This window comes from Thamnophis sirtalis, unplaced genomic scaffold (assembly GCF_051295495.1).
Source record: "Thamnophis sirtalis isolate CommonGarterSnake01/CBP01778 unplaced genomic scaffold, rThaSir2_p1.2 scaffold_4, whole genome shotgun sequence".
Lineage (NCBI taxonomy): Eukaryota > Metazoa > Chordata > Lepidosauria > Squamata > Natricidae > Thamnophis > Thamnophis sirtalis.
Window position 1 is genome coordinate 4,437,691 of NW_028261384.1, and position 19,392 is coordinate 4,457,082.

At 45.2% G+C, this 19,392-nt stretch overlaps 1 protein-coding gene across 1 annotated transcript in view; it reads left to right on the forward strand.

Annotated features, from left to right (window-relative positions):
- Positions 1-19,392, forward strand: part of ZBTB47 (zinc finger and BTB domain containing 47) — a 28,405-nt gene extending 9,013 nt beyond the window's left edge. The window contains exons 2-6 of the mRNA XM_087712393.1: positions 818-2,278; positions 6,988-7,135; positions 14,198-14,313; positions 15,203-15,347; positions 16,720-19,392. Of these exons, the coding sequence (XP_087568519.1) occupies positions 818-2,278; positions 6,988-7,135; positions 14,198-14,313; positions 15,203-15,347; positions 16,720-17,126 (2,277 nt within the window). The 3' untranslated portion in view covers positions 17,127-19,392. The remainder of the gene's footprint in view (positions 1-817; positions 2,279-6,987; positions 7,136-14,197; positions 14,314-15,202; positions 15,348-16,719) is intronic.

Genomic DNA, 19,392 nt, shown 5'->3' on the forward strand with positions numbered 1-19,392 from the left:
TCTTTCTTTCTTTCTTTCTTTCTCTCTTTCTCTCTTTCTTTCCTTTCTTCCCCCCTCCCTCCAACCATCTTTTTCCCTGTTTTTTTCCTTCCTTCCCATTCTCCCTCCCTCTTGTCTTTCTCCTCCCCTCTCCTTCCTTCCTTCCACCTTCCATCCCTTCCTTATTTCCTTCTTCCTTTCCATCATCCCTTCCTTCCCTTTCTCCTTCCTTCCCTCCCATCTTCCTTCCCTCTCTCCTTCCTTCCTTCCATCTTCCCTTCCTCCCTTATTTCCTTCTTCCTTTCCCTCACCACTTTCTTCCCTTTCTCCTTCCTTCCGCTTTCCCATCCACTCTTCATTCTTCCCATCCTCTTTCTTTTTCTCCTCTCTTTTCCTTTCCTTCCTCACATCCTTTATACCCCCTCCCTTTTTCTTTCCTTCCTTCCCTCCTTACTTCCTTCCCTCTCTCCCTCCTTCTATCTTTCCTCCCTCCTGCCCCTCTTACCCTCCCTCCCTTATTTCCTTCTTTTCCATCACCCCTTCCTTCCCTTTCTCCTTCCTTCCTTCCATCCATACATCTTACTTCTCTCTTCCATCCCTCCTTCCCGCCCTCCTGTCTTCCCTTCCATCATCCCTGCCTCCTTATTTCTTCTTCCATCATCTCTTCCTTCCCTCTCCTTCCTTCCTTCCATCCATCTTCCTTCTCTCTCTCCCATCCCTCTTCCCCTCCCTCCCTTCTTCCATCATCCCTCCCTCCTTATTTCCTTCTTCCTTTCCACCATCCCTTCCATCCATCCATCCATCCATCCATCTTCCTTCCCTCCCTCTTTCCCTGCAGCTGATAGTTGAAAAGACATCTGACCATCCTGTTCCCGAGTTCTCCCTGGTAGAAGATGCTGCCCTCCACTTCACGTGTTTGATGGACAGGCTGAACGAGCAGCGCCTTCTCCAGCCCGACCTGTGTGACGTGGACATCGTCCTGGTGCAGCAGCAGGCGTCCGTCTTCCCGGCCCACAAGGGGGTCTTGGCAGCCTACAGCCGCTTCTTCCACTCCCTCTTCACCCAGAACAAGCAGCTCGGGCGGGTGGAGCTCTCTCTGGAGGCCTTGACCTCCCGTGGCCTTCAACAGATTTTGAGCTTCATCTACACCTCCAAGCTCTTGGTCAACGCCGACAACGTTCGGGATGTCCTGAATGCGGCCTCGGTCTTGCAGATGACCGACATTGCTTCCTCCTGTCAGGAGCTCCTCGCCACCCGAGCGCTCAGCTTGGCCATGACCAACAACGTGGCCTTGACTTCGGACAACAAAGCCACCGCACCGCCTCCGTTCTTCGGTGACATCAAGCAAGAAATGGACCCTCCACCTCCTAAGATCTTCGCCCGAGAAGGGAACGTCCCGTATTCCGTACGGGTGGAAGATGGCAACCAGAGCCAGCCTACGGTGGCCGACAAGACGTTCTACAAGGAAGAGAAACATGGGATCTGCAAGATGGAAGGGGACGCGTCTGAAGCTCCCCTGGGCAACCGAGGTTCCTACAGCTGTGGCGAGCAGATCATTGTGGAGGTCAACCTAAACAACCAGACCCTCAACGTCTCTAAAGGTGCGGAAGGACAGCCTACCGCTGCCGAACAAGTGGCTTCGGAAGCTGGATGCCCGGAAGGAGAACGGCGTTCCTCGGGGGTGGATCGGAAACAAGAAAACGGCGGTAGGCGGGATGAAGATGACGATGCAGATATGGGTGATGAAGACGAGCGCTCGGAAGAGGAGGACCTGGAAGAGGAGGAGGACACGTCGGAAGAGGAAGAAGATGAGGATGAGGAAGAAGAAGAAGAGGAGGACGAGGAAGAGGAGGACAGAGGGGACAATGACAGCAATGTGGCCGAGATGAGAGGGAAGAAGACCGGCGCACCTCAGAGGACTAGGCCACTTGCCAAGGCCACCAACTCACCTGCATCCCGCAAAATGGGTGAAGTTGCTGCACCCATGACGGAAGCAGGAGAGGAAGAGGAGGAGGTGGGAGAAGATGAAGACGAAGTGGCTGAGGATGGCGATGGGGATCAGAAAGCCAAGAAGCAGAAGAAGGAACAGGATCCTCCCGGCCAGAAGGTCAAGCTGGAGGAGAAGCAACATTATCCGTGCAAGAAGTGCCCACGTGTGTTCAACAACCGCTGGTACCTGGAGAAGCACATGAACGTCACGCACACACGCATGCAGATTTGCGAGAAGTGTGGCAAGAGGTTCCTGCTGGAGAGCGAGTTGCTTCTGCACCATCAGACAGACTGCGAGAAAAACATTCAGGTGAGGAGTACCGTAGCCCTTCCTTTCTCCTTCAAGCTGGCGCCCTCAAGATCTTCTGGTGGGAACTCTAATGAGGATGGTTGAACTGGCAGTCTCTGAGTTGCAACAGTTCATTTAGTGACCGTTCAAAGTTACAACGGCAGTGAAAGTAGTGATTTACGACCGTTTTTCACGCTTATGACCATTGCAGCCTCCCAGTGGTTACGTGATCAAAACTCAGATGCTTGGCAAGTGACTCATATTTATGACGGTCACAGGGTCCTGGAGTCAGTTGATTCCGTTTTGCGACCTTCTGACCAGCAAACTCAAGGGGGAAGCACTGAAGAAAGGGATCTATGACCATGTTTCACAACACTTGGCCATGGGTTCATATTTATGACGGTCACAGCACCCCGGGGTTGTGTGATTCCCCTTTTGCGACCTACTGATAAGCAGAGTCAATGGGGAGAGCGAGATTCACTTAACGACCAGGTGAGTAACAATTGCAGAGATTCGCTTACGTAACAACGGTGGCAAGAAAGATCGTAAAATGAGGCAAAACCTATTTAACGAATGCCTCACTTAACAACAATGGTTGTAATGGGGAGAGCGAGATTCACTTAATGACCAGGTGAGTAACAATTGCAGAGATTCACTTAACAACTGTGGCAAGAAATACCGTAAAATGAGACAAAATCTATTTAACAAATGTCTCACTTAACAACAATGGTCGTAAGTCGAGGACTACCGGCACAGTTGCAAACGCAAGATGGAGGCCAACCTCAAGGCAGACCCAGCACAGAACCTGAGTCACGCTGGTGTCTCTGACTTTCAACCACCCCTGAGCCCAAATTTCCATCGCTAAGTGAGACAGTGGGGGTGAGTTTTTCCCATTTGACGATCTTTGTTGCCAGAGTTGTTAAGTGAGTCTAACGTCCCTGTTGTCAGAAAGTTGCAAAGGGGGGGGGGTGTCTCACATGACCTCAGGACACTACAACCATCATAAATATAAGTCAGCTGCCAATCATCTGAATTGTGATCACATGACCATGGGGAATGCTACCGTGTTTCCCCGAAAATAAGACAGGGGGATGTCTTATTTCCAGGGAAACAGGGCATAATGGTCGTAAATGTGAAAACTGGTCATAAGTCCGTTGTAACTTCGAGCATTCACTAAACAAATAGTTGTAAGTCAAGGAGTATCTCTATAAGAGGAAAAATACAGGTAGTCCTTGACTTACAACTGCAATTGTGCCCAAAATTTATGAGACATTGTTTAAGTGACTTCTGTCCCATTTTACAACCTTTCTTGTCACTGCTGTTGAGCGAATCGCTGCAGTTGTTAAATTAGTAACACTGTTGTTAAGTGAGTCTGGCTTCCCCGTCGACTTTGTTTGCTGGAAAGTTGCAAAAGGGGATCACATGACCCCCCCCTTCTCATCACTGCGACCGTCATAAATATGAGTCATCGGTGAAGCATCTGAGTTTTGATCACGTGACCACTGCAATGGTCGTAAGTCACTCTTTTTCAGTGCTGTTGTAACTTCGAACAGTCACCGAATGAACCGTTGTAAGTCGGGGACTAAACTGTATTTTGTCGTTCAAAACAATTCTTTCTTGTAACTACTTTAATTTTTCCCTGAATAAACAACCAGGTGATGTGATTATCTAGCAAAATGTCACTTCTGGTTTGGGCCACGAATGATCCGTTTGAAGGATCTGGGATCCAGATGATCCGTGGCTTCTCAGTCCCTGAATCAATTCCCAGTTGAGGACAAGTAAATCTGTGTGCGTTGTGAGTGTGTTGTAAATCCCAGTTGGGAACAAATAAAATCTCTGTGCGTTGTGAGTCAGAATGTGTGCAATTCAGAGTTGTGATCCACACAATGTAATCTTCCATTTCACACTGAATTCCTTGGAAAGGGATGCTTTTGTATTGTTTGTGTGTCCATCCTTGCTTGTGTGGTGTTTTTGTTTGTGTGTGTGTGTGTGTCTCTGTGTCTGTCTCTATGTGTGTTTGCAAGCCTACAGCGCCAGCAAGTGGTCGAAAGCAAAAAATTGCAAGGAGAAAAGGGAAGAATTTTTTATAAAATCAACCCTGGATCCGTAGTAAGAAAAGGCATGTTTTCTTCTATAGTCTTTAAGCAAATCCCTATTGTGTGAATCTGGCAGTCACTAAGTGAATCTGGATTCTCCCACTGACTTTGCTTGTCTGAAGGTCGCAAATGGTGGATCACATGACCCCTGGACCAGATGTGGTATTCAGCCAGTTCATACCGGTTTGGGCGAACCGATAGGGAAAAATTGACCCGGTTCACCGAACCAGTAGCAACCTCTGGCTGGCCCCGCCCGTTCATTGCTCACAGGCAGCATGCAGAAGGAGAAAATAGGTGAATGGGGAGAAATTCAATTTTTTATCCTACCAGGTTCTGTGGCCATGGCTGGGGAGGGGGGGGTGTCATGTGACTGAGTGGGCATGGCAGTGAGTAACGTTGAGTTGGCCACGGCCATTTATCCACATGTCCCTCCACCAACCCCGCCTACAGAACTGGCAGTAAAAATATTAGAATCCTACCACTGGACGCTGTAACCCTTATAAATGTCCGTCTGTTGCCAAGCTTCTGAATTTTGATCACATGACCCAGGGGACGCTGCAACCGTTGTTAAGTGTGAGGACAGGTTGCAAGTCACTTTTTTCAGTGCTGTTCTAGGGTCACTAAAGGAATGACGTAGGTCAGGGACTACCTATAGAAGGAGAAGCTCGAACAGTAATTCTCAACCTTGAGAACTTTTAAGAGAGATGGACTTCAATTCCTAGAATTCCCCAGCCAGCTTGCTGGCTGCTGAATTCTGGGAGTTGAAGTCCACCTCTTCTTAAAGTGACCAAAGTTGAAAAAGCTAAAATAATCAGGGTGATTGATCTAATATTGGCAACCAATTGATAGTCCAACATGGATAAGAATGATTGGACAAGAAAGTTTAATCCTGTACGAGCAATCCTCGACTTATAACAATTTGTTTAGTGGCCCCTCAAAATTACGACAACATTGAAAAAATTGATTGATGGATGGATTGATTATATTTCTATGCCGCCCTTTTCCCCGGAGGGGACTCAGGGCGGCTTACAATCCAAATCAAGGGGGGGGGGTACAAATAAGGGAAAGAAAAAAGCACAAAACAAAACAGTACCACAATTTAAAAGCACACAACAATCATACCATTCGAGAGGGGACAAAAGGGTTCCACCACAAATGCGCGAACGACAAAAGCGCGCCTGACTAAACCGCGGTGACAAAACCGTGGCGACAAAACCGCGCGACAAATGAGCCCTGAAGCGCGCCGACAACAGCGCGCTGACAGAAGCACGCTGTAACCTAAACCTAACCCTAAACCTTACCTTCTTAAATCGCGCTTCTGTCGGCGCGCTGTTGTCGACGCGCTTTTGACATTGCGGTTTTAGCGCCGCGGTTTTTTTCGGCACGCTTATGACGTTTGCGCTTTTGTCGGGTCACGGACAAAAGCTCATTAGCCCCAGGCCTGTCGGAACAGCCAGATTTTAAGGGCTTTGCGGAAGGCCTGGAGGGTGGTGAGGGTTCGAATCTCCACGGGGAGCTCGTTCCAGAGGGCCGGAGCAGCCACAGAGAAGGCCCTCCTCCGGGTGGTCGCCAATCAGCATTGGCCAGTGGATGGACTTCGGAGGAGGCCTAATCTGTGGGATCTAATCGGTCTATTGGAGGTAATTGGCAGCAGGCGGTCTCTCAAGTACTCTCAAGTTTTTTTCTGCTGGGAATAACCAAGGGGAAACATAGAAAGAAAATTAAATACATATGAATACATTCGTTGACTACAGCCAGAGTAACATTTGCCAGTGTTGGAAACAGAGTAATGTTCCCCCGGACGAATTAGTGATTCAGAAAATACTAGATTGCGCAGAAATGGACAAATTAAAATTAAGATTAACGGACACAGAAGAGTCTGAATACTATGAAATTTGCGATAATTGGTATTAATGGTTGTATAACAAAAATAAAGTTAATTTAGCCAAGAAGCAATAGAGAAATATATAGAACTGTAAATGAATGTATATCAATATAGAAGCGATACAAGATGGATTATATATATATTTGTGTGTGTGTGTTTTTTTTATTTGTGCTGATAAATAAATAAAGGGAGACTAGTATAGATCTATTTCAAGCTATTTAGCTCTCATCAGCTAGCCATATATATATATATCAAGAGAGAGAGAGATAGGTATGATGACACAACAATGTTAATGTGATGATTGAAAGTTGTTATAGATGGAACAAAATAATAAAAATCTATTTTAAAAAGTTTTTTCATACTTAAAACCATTGCAGCCTCTCCATGGTCACATGATCAAAATTCAGATGCTTGGCAACTGGCTTGTACTTATAACGGTTTCAGAGTCTTGTTATTCCCCTTTGGCAATCTTCTGACATGCAAAATCAAGGGGCAAGCCAGATTCACTTAACGACCACGTTCCTCACTCAATGAGTCACTTAGCAACTGGGTCAAGAAAGGTCGTAAAATGGGGCAAAACTCACTTAGTATCCGTCCTGCTCAGCCACAGAAATTTTGGGGTCAGTTTTCATCGTAAGTCGAGGACTAACTGCTTGGAAGAGATTTAATGTTATTCTTATATTAAAGCTGGAAGTCAGTCGGTAGATTTACAGCCTCAGGGGTGACTTCCCCGGTCTTGTTCCTTGCAGTGCATGACCTGTGGGAAGGTTTTTAAGAAACTCTGGTCGCTCCATGAGCACAACAAAATTGTCCACAGTTACGCCGAGAAGAAATTCTCCTGCGAGATCTGCGAGAAGAGGTTCTACACAATGGCACACGTGCGGAAACACATGGTTGGTGAGTAGACCGGGGAACGCATGGAGAAGGGAAGGAAGGAAGACCTAAGGGCCTATCTAGAATGGGTGGGGCACCAGGGCATTTTTCACTTGTGGGCTTCCAGAATTCCTGAGCCAGCCATGTTGGACTTCAACTCCCAGAATTCCTGAGCCAGCCATGTTGGATTTCCAACTTCTGGAATTCCTGAGTCAGTCATCTTGGATTTCCAACTCCGAGAATTCCTGAGCCAGTCATGTTGGACTTCAACTCCCAGAATTCTTGAGTCAGCCATCTTGGATTTCCAACTCCCAGAATCCCTGAGTCAGCCATCTTGGATTTCCAACTCTCAGAATTCCTGAACCAGCCATGTTGGAGTCCAACTCCCAGAATCCCTGAGCCAGCCATTTTGGATTTCCAACTCTCAGAATTCCTGAGTCAGCCATCTTGGATTTCCAACTCCCAGAATTCCTGAGCCAGCCATCTTTGATTTCCAACTCTCAGAATTCCTGAGTCAGCCATGTTGGATTCCAACTCCCAGAATTCCTGAGTCAGCCATGTTGGAGTCCAACTCCCAGAATCCCTGAGCCAGCCATTTTGGATTTCCAACTCTCAGAATTCCTGAGTCAGCCATCTTGGATTTCCAACTCCCAGAATTCCTGAGTCAGCCATGTTGGAGTCCAACTCCCAGAATCCCTGAGCCAGCCATTTTGGATTTCCAACTCTCAGAATTCCTGAGTCAGCCATTTTGGATTTCCAACTCCCAGAATTCCTGAGCCAGCCATGTTGGATTCCAACTCCCAGAATTCCTGAGCCAGCCATGTTGGAGTCCAACTCCCAGAATCCCTGACCCAGCCATTTTGGATTTCCAACTCTCAGAATTCCTGAGTCAGCCATCTTGGATTTCCAACTCTCAGAATTCCTGAGTCAGCCATGTTGGATTCCAACTCCCAGAATTCCTGAGTCATCCATGTTGGAGTTCAACTCCCAGAATTCCTTTATTTTTGGAATTTTTATTTTATTTTAATTGAACAAAAACACAAAAAAAGAATCATCCTTCATTACATCTTGTAGAAAGCGTGTCGATTGGTTACAGATAACTTTCGTGCATTTCTTCCACAGTCATTACTTTGTATATCTTATTATCAATGTACCCCAATTCTCATTTGACTACAATTATTTGAACATGCTTTTACCTCAAATCATTCATACTTAAAGACACAACCACATAATGGCATTCAACAGCTATTTCAAAAAATCCTCCAATAACATTATACTTTTATGGCATCTTTTAAGTAAAAGTCAATTAATAAAATTTCTAAACCTCCCCCCCTTTGTTTCCAACTCATTGACTAAAATTTATATCCAAATTACTTTAACCAATACCATAGCATGTATATATTGTTAAACAATGTCCATTAACATTTCCTTGTTGTTATTATAGTTGGCTAAAAATCTACTATTTATGCCCCATCTCCTCTCGTCAGGGCCTCACCCCCCCCCCAAAAAAAAACCCTTACACCTTTATAACAAGATCTAAATAAAAATTTGTTAATAAAATTTATAGGTCTTTTTCCCATGTCTCAATTCACAATTTATATCCAAATTTCTTTTACTAAATTGTCAATATATGTATATATCATTACGCTGTATCCATTATCATTTCATTATTATTATTATTTATGGTTAATTAATTGTTAGTAAACATTTAATAACAATCTAAAACAATCTAGGAGTTACAAAATTCCTACTTATTAATAATTGACAACTTTCATTGTCAACCTGTATCTTTCCCGTAACAAAACAGTCTTATCTCTCTTGCCAATTGTGGTGTCAGTCTTCTTTTTATCTCCTTTATAAGGTTTTTATAGACTTCTATCCGCACTTTGTTGCTTGAAGGATTTCTCAGATAATCTTGTTGCCCACCAGTTGCTACTAAAGTTAACTTGTCTTTATTTGTCAATCTTGCTTCTGAAAAAAATTCTCTTCTTATGTCTATCATCATGTTGGATTTCCAACTCCCAGAATTCCTGTGCAGCCATGTTGGATTTCCAACTCCCAGAATTCCTGAGCAGCCATGTTGGATTTCCAACTCCCAGAATTCCTGAGCCAGCCATCTTGGATTTCCAACTCTCAAAATTCCTGAGCCAGCCATGTTGGATTTCCAACTCCCAGGATTCCTGAGTCAGCCATATTGGACTTCAACTCCCAGAATTCCTTTATTTTTGGAATTTTTATTTTATTTTAATTGAACAAAAACACAAAAAAAGAATCATCCTTCATTACATCTTGTAGAAAGGGTGTTGATTGGTTACAGATAACTTTCGTGCATTTCTTCCACAGTCATTACTTATAGTTCTTATTAGATTATACACTTTAAGTCAAAAATCTTTGTATATCTTACTATGTACCACAATTCTCATTTGACTACAATTATTTGAACATGCTTTTACCTCAAATAATTCATACTTAAAGACACAACCATATAATGGATTCATTACATATTTCAAAAAAATCCTGCAATAACATTATACCTTTATGACATCTTTTAAGTAAAAGTCAATTAATAAAGTTTCTAAACCTCCCCCCCCTTTTTTCCAACTCACTGACTAAAATTTATATCCAAATTACTTTAACCAATACCATAGCATGTATACATTGTTAAACAATGTCTATTAACGTTTACTTGTTGTTATTATAGTTGGCTAAAAATCTACTATTTATGCCCCATCTCCTCTCGTCAGGGCCTCACCCCCCCCCCAAAAAAAAATACTTTACACCTTTATAACAAGATCTAAATAAAAATTTGTTAATAAAATTTATAGGTCTTTTTCCCATGTCACAATTCACAATTTATATCCAAATTTCTTTTACTAACTTGTCAATACATGTATATATCATTACGCTGTATCCATTATCATTTCATTATTATTATTATTTAGGGTTAATTAACTGTTAGTAAACATTTAATAACAATCTAAAACAATCTAAGAGTTAAAAAATTCCTACTTATTAATAATAAAAAACTAGTTTTTTATTACCAACTTTCACTGTCAACCTGTATCTTTCCAGTAACAAAAGAGTCTTATCTCTCTTGCCAATTGTGGTGTCAGTCTTCTTTTTATCTCCTTTACAAGGTTTTTATCGGGTTCTCTCCGCACTTTGTTGCTTGAAGGGTCTCTCAGATGATCCCCTTGCCCACCAGTTGCTACTAAAGTTAACTTGTCTTTATTTGTCAATCTTGCTTCTGAAAAAAATTCTCTTCTTATGTCTATCATCATGTTGGATTTCCAACTCCCAGAATTCCTGAGCCAGCCATGTTGGATTTCCAACTCCCAGATTTCCTGAGCAACCATGTTGGATTTCCAACTCCCAGAATTCCTGAGCAGCCATGTTGGATTTCCAACTCCCAGAATTCCTGAGCCAGCCATGTTGGATTTCCAACTCCCAGAATCCCTGAGCCAGCCATGTTGGATTTCCAACTCACAGAATTCCTGAGCAGCCATGTTGGATTTCCAACTCCCAGAATTCCTGAGCCAGCCATGTTGGATTTCCAACTCCCAGAATTCCTGAGCAGCCATGTTGGATTTCCAACTCCCAGAATTCCTGAGCAGCCATCTTGGATTTTAACTCCCAGAATTCCTGAGTCAGCCATGTTGGATTCCAACTCTCAGAATTCCTGAGCCAGCCATGTTGGATTTCCAACTCCCAGAATCCCTGAGCCAGCCATGTTGGATTTCCAACTCCCAGATTTCCTGAGCAGCCATGTTGGATTTCCAACTCCCAGAATTCCTGAGCAGCCATGTTGGATTTCCAACTCCCAGAATTCCTGAGCCAGCCATGTTGGATTTCCAACTCCCAGAATTCCTGAGCCAGCCATGTTGGATTTCCAACTCCCAGAATTCCTGAGCAGCCATGTTGGATTTCCAACTCCCAGAATTCCTGAGCAGCCATCTTGGATTTCCAACTCCCAGAATTCCTGAGCAGCCATGTTGGATTTCCAACTCCCAGAATTCTTGAGCCATCCATGGCTGGCTCAGGAATTCTGGGAGTTGAAGTCCACAAGTCATAAAAGGACCATCGTTCCCCACTTCTGAACTGGAAGATGTCCGATTTCACATTTTATCAATTTCAACCCACACAGATAATCGTCGACCTAACAACCAGTCGCGTTGAAGTTACAATCAACCCCAAAAAGGGGATTTATCACTCTGATTTGGACTTACGACGGTCAGACCTTCTGTACCATCCTATCAACAAACTTGCGTTGCTCAGCAACAGGGTGATTTGCAGTGTCCTTTATGACATTTTTGCCCAAACTCACAACTTTCTGTTTTCAGCAAAACTATGCCCATAGCAGAGTGTCGTTCCGCTTAATGACTGCAGTATTCACTTAGTGACCTGTGTTCACTTAATGACAGTGTTCATTTAATGACTGCGGTGTTCACTTTGCAACCGCAATGTTCACTTAACAGCTGCCTTATTTTACAAAATATACAACCGTAATGTGCAGGTCCCGTTATGGTCATAGATCAAGGACTACCTATATTTCCACCCATCATGGATGGTGGAAATTATGTTTTTTAACAACTTCTGGAATAATAAAAATCCCCCCCGTCTTCTCTAAAGAAATAACCAGCTAAGTCTCAGGAAGTGGCCCTTGGTTATGACAAATTGTGACAATTAAATATTATCCCAATTGTGCCCTCCTGGTGTGATTGTGTCAGATCTCTTAATTGGCACTTCAGTTCCAGATTAAGGTTGACCAAAGGTGTCATAAGATCTTCTGGACTGAGGGAGCAGTGATGCGTCTAGATGGTTGTCCTTCCAGATGTCAGTTTGAAGACATCTGCATCCCTTAAAAGGTATCCAGTCACTGTAATTGAATTAAAATATAATTTGGGGAGCCCTTGGTGGTTTCTAAAATTGGTTGCCTTTTTGCAGAAGTTTCATTAGCAAATGTGTACCAGTCAGTGCCCAGATGATGTCACCTACTTGGGTAATGAAACGTCTATAACTAAACAACCAATCTCGCAGAGCACAAATGACCTCACAGTCCTCCTCTTCCTCCCCTTCCTCTCCACAAATTCCAGTCCTTCTAGCACTGATGATGTTCCCTAGTTGGGTCATGAAACATCTATAAGAAAACAATCAATCTTAGAAAGCATCAGTAACTGCACAGTCTTCCTCCTCCTCTTCCTCCTCCTCCTCCTCTCTGCAAACGCCAGTCCTTCTAGCACTGATGATCTTCCCTAGTTGGGTCATGAAACGTCTATAAGAAAACAACCAAACTCAGAAAGCACCAAGGACGGTTCCACCACAAAACCGCGGTCGACTAAAGCGCGCTCGACGAAACCGCGTACCTGACGTCATCACAGCGCGACGAAAAAAGCACGCTGTGAGCGGTAAAGCTAAAATTAACGAGTAAACCTAAACCTAACCCCCCCCCAAACCTAACCCTAAACCTAACCCTAAACCTAACCCTAAACCTAACCTTAACACTTAACATAACCCTAAACCTAACCCTAAACCTAACCCTTAACCTAACCCTAAACCTAACCTTAACACTTAACGTAACCCTAAACCTAACCCTAAACCTAACCCTAAACCTAACCCTTAACCTAACCCTAAACCTAACCTTAACACAACGTAACCCTAAACCTAACCCTAAACCTAACCCTTAACCTAACCCTAAACCTAACCTTAACACTTAACGTAACCCTAAACCTAACCCTAACCCTAAACCTAAACCTAACCCTTACCTTTACGTGAATTGGCTTGCTTTAAAAGCGCTTTTTAAAGCGCCCTTTTTTCTCCGCGGTCGTATTTGTCGCGCTGCTGCTGACGACAGGTACGCGCTTTAATCGGGCGCGCTTTAGTGGACCGCGGTTTTGTCGTGCCACGCCAAGGACCGCACTCGTCATCCTCCTCCTCCTCCTTCCTGCTCCTCATTTCAACCCCGAGTTACAAAATAGTCTTATCAGGAAGACATGAATCCCAATTTCCACTCTGCATTTTGTTGAGCTGGGACGCCTGGTCAGAAAGCGTAAATTTCCCCCCCCTAAAACGTAGTTGTGCTATTTTGCTAGGTTCTTTCCCTTTCAGACTCCAGAATAAGGACTCCATTATCCACGTGGAAATGAAGGCTTCATTTTTTTAAAATCAGAAAGTCAAGATGGCTTCCCTTCAAAAATCGTGGTCGGTCCATCACTGGAGGGTTTGAGGAAGAGATGGGACAGCCATTTGCCTGAAGTGGCATCAGGTCTCCCGCTCGAGCAGGGGGTTGGACTAGAAGACCTCCAAGGCCCCTCCCGAATCTGTTATTCTGTCTTGTTCTGGCCTAGGCTTCCCAAGGGCATAAAGTGAACTCCTGGTCCCGACAAAACCCCTTTTTATTAATTGACTGTGAATTCTGCTCATTCACCTCCAGCAAAGTCTTTCAAGGGAGGATTTGCGGTCACAGACCTTATCTGGCTTGGAGAGCTGCCAGGCCGATCTCTGCAGAACTTGGCAGGGAGTCTCGGAAAGCCTCGAACCAATGAAGCGAACTAATTGTCTCCTGCAAACTCCACTCCCCTGTCGCTCCTCTTTTATTTCCTCTGGGAGGGGCCATTCATCGTCCCACCCGGGCCTTTACTCCCGAGTCGACCCCTGTTCTTTAGCTATTCCCTTCTGCTGGCAGCTCTGCGCATGCACACACTGGGAACAGGCTCCAGCTGTTCTTCTGCCTCACTGATGTCTGACTCTGAAGGCAGCTGATAGCTTCCAGATGGCCTTGGCTCCCTCTCTGCCTCCGATACAGAGCCCTCCTCAGAGCCTTCCCCAGACTCCAGGACTGGCCCGGGTTCCCCCTCAACCTCCCCACTGTCTGAATCTTCTGCCAGCTCCACTGGCGGGTCGTAACGTGTGTATTTTCCCAAACCGAGTTGGCTGTTGGTCTTATCCTTGGGGGTCCATCCTTTTTCTACCTCTCCCAGCAGAGACCATCTCTGGTCAGGTGCCTTAAGCCAAGCCGACCAGGTAGCTGGGCTCAGCCCTACCTGGGAGGCTTTGAAAGACGACTCCGTTTTCCCCTCCGCTTTGTAGCTCACACCAAGGACATGCCTTTCACCTGCGAGACGTGTGGGAAGTCCTTCAAGAGGAGCATGTCCCTGAAAGTCCACTCTCTCCAGCACTCGGGCGAGAAGCCGTTCAAATGCGAGGTGAGAATCCATTTTTGGGGTGTCATCCCATTGGCCGTTGGTGGAGTGGTGCGGTGGCCTAGAGGCGGAGCTCTCGCCTCGCCATCAGGAGGCTGTGAGTTTTGATCCTAGGTAGAGGCAGATATTTCTCTCTCTCTCGGCACAATGAGAATATATCTGCTGGGGGGGGGAAATTCCGCATCGGCAACACGGAAGGCATCCGGCCATTAAAACACGCAGTTCCATTCAGTTGCCCAGGCTCCACCCCACAAGGGATTGTGGGGTCGTTAAAAGGGGATGATCCCATTGGCCATTTGTGACATTTGCCCTTTGAACCCTTTCTGAGATCTGGGAGAACATCCTTGATATGATTAGTAAACCCAACTTTACAGGTAATCCTCGACCGTTCGTTTAGCGACGGCAGAGAAAAGCGGGACTTAGTTTGTGACACTTATGATCATGGCAGCATTCCCAGAGACATGTGATCAAAATTCAGATGCTTGGCAACTGACTCATATTTATGATGGTCGCAGTGTTCCCAGGGATTATCAAGGGTTATCTGAATGTGGGAAGGAGACCCATGTTTCCTACATGTTTCATCCACTTACATGTTTCTTTTCTTTCCGTTTCTTTCTTCCTTTCCTCTTTCGTTTCTTGCTTTTTTCCCTTCCTCCCTTCTTTCCTTTCTCTCCTTCTCTCTCATTCCTTCTTCCTTTCTTTTTATTTTTCTCTTTTTTCTTTCTCTCTCCTCCCTCCCTCTTTCTTTCTTATTTGCTTGTTTTCCACCCTCACTTCCCTCTTTCCTCTCTCTCTCTCTCTCTCTCTCTCTCTCTCTCTCTCTCTCTCTCTCTCTCTCATTCTTTCTTTTCTTTCTTTTTCCCTAATCTTTCTCTTTTGTGAATCCTCCCAGAATTGCAATGAACGATTCCAGTACAAATACCAGCTGCGTTCGCACATGAGTATCCACATCGGTCACAAACAGTTCATGTGCCAGTGGTGCGGGAAAGACTTCAACATGAAGCAGTATTTTGACGAGCACATGAAAACACACACAGGTGAGACCTGGTCTTTCCCGCATCCTTTTCGGCCTCTGCGTGCCCCATTTTCCATCCGTTTCGAGCGGCAGGGATCGGAATGAGTGGGAAATGGGGCGTGCGGAGGCGCGAATGGGAATGGCAATCCCTGCAGCCTGAAACAGCTGGTGGTCGGGAGGCAGATCCAACCGACCATCAGCTGCTTGTGCTAATCAGGCTGTGCTGAAACTGAAATTGAAACAGGCTGTTTGCTGTTTTCTGCAAGGAGGCAAATTGCTGGGAGGCAGAGGCCAAAGTGGTGGAGGTGGGGACTACATTCAGTGTATGACGCACCCAAATTTTAGGGAGAGAAAAAGTGTCTTATACTCTGAAAAAATACAGTACTTGACTTACAATCACAACTGAGTCCCAAATTTCTGTTGCTAAGCAAGACAGCTGTTGAGTGAATTTTACCACAGCTGTTAAATGAACCACTGCAGTTGTTCACGTTAGTGACGTGATTTGTTAAGTGAATCCGGCTTCCCCATTGACTTTGCTTGTCAGAAGCTGAGAGCCGAGGTGGCGCAGTGGGTAGAGTGCAGCACTGCAGGCCACTTCAGCTGACTGCAGTTCGGCAGTTCAAAACTCACCAGCTCAAGGTTGACTCAGCCTTCCATCCTTCCGAGGTGGGTAAAATGAGGACCCAGACTGTGGGGGTGATACGCTGACTCTGTAAACCACTTATAAAGGGCTGAAAGCCCTATGAAGAGGTATATAAGTCTAACTGCTATTGCTGTTGCTATTACTAAGCTCCCAAAAGGGGATCACACTTAACAATTGTGGCAAAAAAGAGCATAAAATGGATCAAAATTCACTTAACAACTATCTCACTAAATTGTGGCCTCAATTGTCGTAAGTCGAGGACTATCTGTACATCCCATTGATTCACTCAGAATAACATTTGAAAGGGGCTTTGGAGGTCTTCTAGTCCAACCCCCTGCTTAGGCAGGAAACCCTACACCACTTCAGACAAATGTTTATCCAACATCTTCTTAAAAACTTCCGATGTTGGAGCATTCGCAACTTCTGGAGGCAACTTCTGTTCCTCTGATTAATTGTTCTTACTGTCCAAACATTTCTCCGTAGTTCTAGATTGCTTCTCTCCTTGATTAGTTTCCACCCATTGCTTCTTGTCCTGCCCTCTGGTGCCTTGGAGAATAGCTTGACTCCCTAATCTTCTTTGTGGCAACCCCTGAGATATTGGAAGACTTCTCCTTCCAACTCCATCCTATTCTCAATCATCATCTAACTCAGTTTCCCACCTTGAAAATCATTTCTGGGCCAAAGGCGACCTCTGCTGGCCATTTTCAGAAAAACGGCCTCTGACTCTTTCTTCTGTGTCCTGCTTTTCCAGGTGAAAAACCGTACATTTGTGAGATCTGTGGGAAGAGCTTCACCAGCCGCCCCAACATGAAACGCCACCGACGGACTCACACGGGTGAGAAGCCCTATCCTTGCGACATCTGCGGCCAACGCTTCCGGTTCTCCAACATGCTCAAGGCTCACAAGGAGAAATGTTTCCGCGTCAGCAACCCACCAGGTGCCGATCTCAACCGGGATACGAACTCTCTTGGTCTCCTCGTTTCTCCAAATGCCAACTCGACTCTTTTGACCACCGGCGTGGCTCTCCATTCGTCCTCGCCTTCCCAAGCACTTCCTTTCCCTCTCAGACACCCTCACACACACCCCATGCCTCCTCCTCCTCTCCTACCCCCGCCACCAGCTCTCTTCCCTGGTAGCAGAGTGAATATGGACAACTAGACTCTACTCAACCTCTGGTGTCCAACTTGGCCCGTAATTCTGAAGACTTCTCCGCTGCCATTGACTGTTGTGGGTTTGTGGTCAACGGGCATCACATTTGGGTTTTAGTTTTGAGTGACCTGAAGTTCGTGGTTCTTCATAAAGCTCAAGGAACATCTAGAACTTTGAGATCATGGTTGCTATTTAAGCCACAGAGATAATAACATTGTTGATCTCCTTGCTCATGGAAGGAGGCAGACCAATTTCGCTTGACCTTCTCTTCTTAGATGTGTTGGACTTCAGCTCCTACATCTGTGTGGATGGCGTAGAAGAAACGAAGGTGTTGTTAAATATTGACTCTGAAGATCTTGAGAAGGAAGGACGCAGGCAAGGATTTTCTGAGCCTATCTGGTCAAGTATGGGTTTGGAGGAGTCAGAAGCAGATGGGAGGTTGAAATGAAAGATGCCTTCACTCAAGGCGAGAAGTTTGGAAGGGAGAGCACTCCAGTTTTTCATGGTCCTCTGAATGGGAGTGGAGAAATATGGAAATCTTGCTCCATGGAAGTCCCAAAGGTGCTCTTTCAGGAGGCAAACTGGACTTTCCTTGTTTTTCCTTTGAAAACCATTTGCTCCACATCCAAGAAGCTTCTTCAACTCTGGATGGTGGGGAACGGAAGGATTTATATCCCCTTTGCTCCGTGGAACTGAAAGGCGAACGGCAAGACGTGGGCGGTAAAACTGTCCTTGGTGTCAGAAAGTGGATCCTTGAGTGTGTGATCTTGTGGCGCCTTCTTCCAAGGTCAGCTTCTCATGCATTCACGATCCGTCGTTCTTGCCTATCCTTCGGTAGAACTGTCCGTTTCTCAACTTCTGTAGCTTGAAGCTCAGGTGGCCTCCTCTGGAGGTGAGAACGCTAGAGATGAAGCCCTTCCCCCACTAATAGTCCCTTGAAAACAGTGGGACCGTAGGACCCTGTTCCTTGACCCCCCCCCCCCATTAAGGCTTAAATCCAGCATCTTTACATATTATGGAATCCTCATGCAGCCTAGACACCATAACTTGGTCTACAATTTCTTGATTTCTACTCTACGCCTACTTTTCCTGAGGAGATTGCTCTTTCCTGAGGAACTTCTTCTTGAAACCAACATTATCTTCCTTGCAAGCTCTTTGGAGGAAGATGCCGAGCCTCTTAAGGACGTTTTTAACATGAAGTGTTGGTTCTTTTAACTTTTTTTTGCACTTTATTATCTAATCCTAAGAGCTCTTTTGCAATAGGACTTTTGTGAATTCTTCCAGAGGAGCAGAACTTGGGGTATCGTTGCCTGAGTCATCTTTCGTTTCCAAGGCAAAGACACCCACACACACCCAAGTGAGGATGGGCCATTTTTCAAAAGATTGAGCCTTCCTGTTGTCAAGACGCACAACATAAGTGTTTCACAGTAGAAAAGGGTTCCTTGGGCCGACGTTTGCAAAGCTTTGGCAAAGCTTGATTGTGGATGCTTGATTGTGGGTGTGTACGTTCGTATGAGCAGGGCTGGCCCCTGGGACAACCACCACAAGGCACAAACCGTCGAGGAAAAGGCTGTGGCGTCAGCAGATGTGCAATAACAATGTATACCGGTGGACAAAAGACACACATTGATTGTGGTTGATTGTCTCATCTAATCCTTCCTGGCCAAACTCTTAAAAGTGGTTTTTAAGCTTGGAAAGAGTCAGGCTCTTAACATCCTTTGGAACTTTGCTACAGGTAGTCCTCAACTTACGGCCACAATTGGGACAGGGACCTCCATCGCTGAGCGATGCAGTCATTGAGTGGCATCCAAACTGACATTTATTTTGTCACAAGTCAGCCGGTCCTTAAATGAATTGCAAGGTCGTTAAGCGAGACTGACTTGCTCCATTGACCTTGTTGTCAGTATCCGGTGGGGGGAGGTTGCATGTTGCCGATCACATGATCCCGGAATCCTACGACCATCATGCCTGTTGCCAAGTGCACAAATTTTGATCACCTGACTTGGGCGCAGCAACAGTCATAAGTGTGAGGACCGATTATGACTTTTGTTTAGAACTGTCATATTATCAAATGGTAATGAATGGTCATAAGTTGAGGAATATCTATAGTATATTTTGGAAGGAAGGAAGGAGGAAAGGAGCTCAAAACTAATTTTATGAATGCCTGCCGTTTGATCACCTAATAATATTTTTATGGCATTTGGTATATACTGCCCAATTATCCAGAAAAGGAAAAAAAAAATAGCGTTCACCAATAACTCTTAGTATTGGAAAC